The sequence below is a fragment of the Anopheles maculipalpis genome, chromosome 2RL (genome assembly GCF_943734695.1).
Source record: "Anopheles maculipalpis chromosome 2RL, idAnoMacuDA_375_x, whole genome shotgun sequence".
Lineage (NCBI taxonomy): Eukaryota > Metazoa > Arthropoda > Insecta > Diptera > Culicidae > Anopheles > Anopheles maculipalpis.
In genome coordinates, this window is record NC_064871.1 from 28,123,589 (window position 1) to 28,127,629 (window position 4,041).

Here is a 4,041-nt window from a genome sequence, read left to right on the forward strand (position 1 = left end):
ATGCGGTAAACATACTGTCATTATACAACTTCTTTTGATAAGTTTTATTTAATATCCATATTCAATTTAATTCAATTTTAGACATTTATGTGATTATAACCAAATGAACAATTTCTTTAGTAATGATGAGAAACATGCATTTACTTTAGCTGCATTGTATCCTTTCTCCCGATAAATATGATACATTAATGAAGTGTTTTACTCTTTTTTTTTCGACAAAACTTCTTCTGTCCGTCGTTCTTCATTTACCTCATTTTATTTTTGCCATGCATAAATGATGTAGAGCAACTAATTGTGTCTTAGTTGCCCTTTGGAATATTGTTCTTCGTCTAATATGTCTAATAACTGGGATATTTTCATTGACAACTCTTTTTGAATGGGATGTACCGGCCGTTATTATGTTTTATGTGATAAGCAAATCCATCATATGTAGAAGTATTTAGTAATGTGAAAGATAATCTGTCAGTAGATACTGGCATTGATCTAAATTCATCGTAACTTTATTCTGACACTTTCGCTAATGGTGACCTGCATGCATTTAGGTCCCCTTTGACGATATCATCACTTCTATTTAGGTTTTTCCGTGGCGCAACATACACAGATCGATGCTGTTGGATCATTTCGTACGCAACATGCCGGACATTCCCATCTATTAGATTGAGAGCTGACAATAGCGGCAAAGCTCCCAGAATTGGTTTTGTGGGTCGGTTTCGCCGTTAAACAGCATACACAAACCGATGCTGTGGATTCGTTCCGCACGCTGCAGGCCGAACATTCCCACTTATTCGATTGAGCGCTGACAATGGCCGCAAAGCTTCCAGAGTTGCCGGTCCCGGTCGGTTTCTCCGTTGAACAGCATACACAAACCGATGCGGAGGAGTCATTCCGTACGCTACAAGCCGAACATTCCCAATTATTCGATTGAGCGCTGACAATGGCCGCAAAGCTTCCAGGGTTGCCGGTCCCGGTCGGTTTCTCCGTTGAACAGCATACACAAATGGATGCAGTGGCATCGTTCCGTACGCTGCATGCCGTGCATTCCCACCGATTCGATTGCGCACTTACAATTGCGGCAAAACTTCCAGAACTGGGGATGTTGGTTCCGGCTGCTGGCAGCTGTTCTTTTGTCTTGCTTGGCACGGGTGTCGGTTTGGGACTTTCGCAAGCAACGCACGTCTGTTGGTGTGGTTCATTTCGAATCATACAAACATCACACGCCCATTTGGTGGCCGAATCGGCCATCAGTTCCTTAAACGAGCGTACCTTTGGGACGTCCGGAGTGTCCTCCAATGCTTCCGGCGCAGGGAATACGATCGATGAGGCCATCGCGAGAATCGTATCGGTGAGTGCTGATGGGCTGCCAAGCACTATTGGCGAAATAAAATCAAACGTATGCTCGTCGCAAGGTAAAGGTTCCGGTGTGGACGATGGTGGTGACACGTCGGACTCTGCGGCAACCGGGATGGTGGTGCTGACTTGAGATAAATCATTAAACAGTGTAGGTGATGCAAAAACAAACTTATTCACTTCACAAAGAAAGGGAACGGATGGTTCCGGCGCAGACAAATCCGGCACGGTATGGTCGGTATCGGTGACTTGAGCAGAGCCACCAAACACCATAGGGGCAGAAAATGTAAATGTACCAATGTCAGGGACATTACTTGGTGCCGACGTACTCCCTTCCTTTCCGCTTGGCTTCTTTTTATCATCGTTCATGCTCTTGGCATTCATCAAGCCTACCTCCTTATCGACCGGAAGCAAAGGTCCCTTCATCGGCACGGTAAAATCGAACTTGGGCAATCCTTCGAGCAGCGGAGGTAGTTTCAAATTTGGCAACTGAATCGGTTCGACCGTGGTCTCCTCGCGCTCCTGTATTGGGTCTGCATGCAGCCTTGTTTTTTTCGTTATCTGCTTTCCACCGGCCGATTTGATGGATTCTTGTTTTCCTATCGGACTGGTGGTCAGCTTGTCAACGTGCACGGGAAGTGTATACTCCATCAAGGGGACTTTCGGTGGTTCCGGTAGTGGTTGTTGTGGTGTTTGGTTCGTTTCTTCCGAGCGTTCCTTTTCACTCATGCGGATTATATTCAACATCTGCAAGGTGGTTGGTGTGCGCAGGTTGTTGATTGATCGTGCCACCAACTCTCGTTTCGATGCAGGACTTTTGGCGTCATATTCATCGATTATTTCAAGAATTCGTTGCGCTGGGTAAGACATCTGTGATGCCTTTTTCTCCACCTTTGTTTCATTCGGTGCAATTTGCGGTAGCGGATAGGGCGCTTTTACCGTTGTTGGATGCGATTTTTTCACCAGCACTGTGACGCTCGGACGCGGTGGACCGTGTGTAGCTAATGTTCGTGCCGACGATGCACCACCGAAACGCGTTAAACCTTCGTAAAACGATGACCCTCCGTACTCCGGCGGAATCCAGCCAGTGCTTAACGATTTTGATATTTTGGCCACGGAACTGTTGAAAGACGGACGTCGGGAAGATGCAACCGTATCGTTTAAACTGTTGGTGGATTTAAGTGTCGAGGAACCGAACAGCGTTTTGTGGGTAGATCCACTGCGTAGCTGCTGCATTCGCTTTCTGTAGACCGAGTTGCCCAGGAAACTACTGAGTCGACTATTTAAGTTGGACGATGTTGTTGGTGCTGACAGCGTCCGGAACGTATCGGATGAAGTGCTCGTGCTTTTCACTGCCTTCGTTTCTGCTGCTTCGCGTAGCCGGGGTCGTTTTGTGATCATTTCGTACGTACCGCTATAGCTGATGTATGTATCCTCAGAATCAGCTGCTACGTTTGGTGAGTGTGCTCGCTTCTTCACATCCCTCATTAAAAGAGCTTCATGCTTCACGTCGGAATGTCGCTCCGTATGCTGTCGTGTCAGTGACACGCTGTCTTCCTGCTTGGTTTGGCGCACCGCCGGCAATACTCTGTTCAGCATGCTCGAGAAGTTCGATCGGATTTTCCCAACAAATGAACCATCCGCATCACTTTTACGCGAGTTGCTGTCATCCGGTGAGTTGCTAACATCATTGTTGCTGCCACTGCTGGGACCACTCATTCCGGGCTCTGGTTCGGTCAAATTGCGCTGTACATTTGCCGTCACTGTGTCTTCCTCGTCGGAACTATCCCCATCGCTATTTTCTAAACGGCGGCGCAATGAAGGTGAAGCTGAACCCCTGCGAGACATTTTGCCTGTGTCATGCACACCAATACACAGGCGAGGGAATTCGTGCACACACTTTTGCTGCTGATGGATGTTCCGTTTGCTGTCGGCTACTGCAATAGAATTAACACAAGTACTGCATCACAAATGGTGCCTGGAGCACAAACTATTGACGGACTCACGTTTCACACACGGTTGCTTTGCTTTCGGGCGTTTATTTCACAGCGAGAATTGCTTATTTCTGTTGCTTCACCTTCGCAATGCGACCACGCGATAAACTCACTGACATTACGATCGTGTCATGCCGGACGAGCTGCTCGTTCTTTCTCTTTCTATCATCAATCCGCTCACTATATCATTCTCTCTTTCTCTATCGCTCTGTTCTTGACTTTGAACCGGTTGGAAAACTGAACCGGTTCTTCCGTTCGGTTGTCAGCTTTGACAGCGTCATTCGACGGTTGTTTACCAACAGAAGGAACGATTTTCAATTTGGCAGTTGGTTTGGGCATTCTTAGGAATATGAGCAGCTTTTATTCCATTATTTCAACAGTTATACTATTCTAATTTTATTCTATTGTGATTTTGTTGTAGAAAATGTTGTTTGAAATAATTTATGGTGGTAAAATCATACAAAATATATTTTTAATAATATTTCTGTTTTTTTCTCATTTGTAGTTACTGAAAAGTTTTTTCTTTGTGCTTACTAATTCTACGCGATATCGTGAACGATGGATTTTGTAAAACGAACAGTTCGAACAGGTTCAGCCGGCATCCTTTGCTTTTTTGTTAGAATTCTTTCCATTTTTAAATGAAATGAAAATATCTGCCCATACATATATCCCGGCAAAAAAGTACAGAACTTGGGAGAAT

General features: G+C 45.4%; 1 protein-coding gene across 1 annotated transcript; it reads right to left on the bottom strand.

Moving 5' to 3' along the window:
- Positions 1 to 567: 567 nt before the first annotated feature.
- LOC126557052 (nuclear pore complex protein Nup153-like) lies at positions 568 to 3,195 on the bottom strand. The gene has a single exon (XM_050212695.1). The coding sequence runs from the start codon at positions 3,193 to 3,195 to the stop codon at positions 568 to 570; it is 2,628 nt and encodes an 875-aa protein (XP_050068652.1).
- Positions 3,196 to 4,041: the final 846 nt, after the last annotated feature.

Excerpts from the sequence above, each read along its gene's own strand:
- LOC126557052 (XM_050212695.1), bottom strand. The coding sequence starts at position 3,195 with ATGTCTCGCAGGGGTTCAGCTTCACCTTCATTGCGCCGCCGTTTAGAA.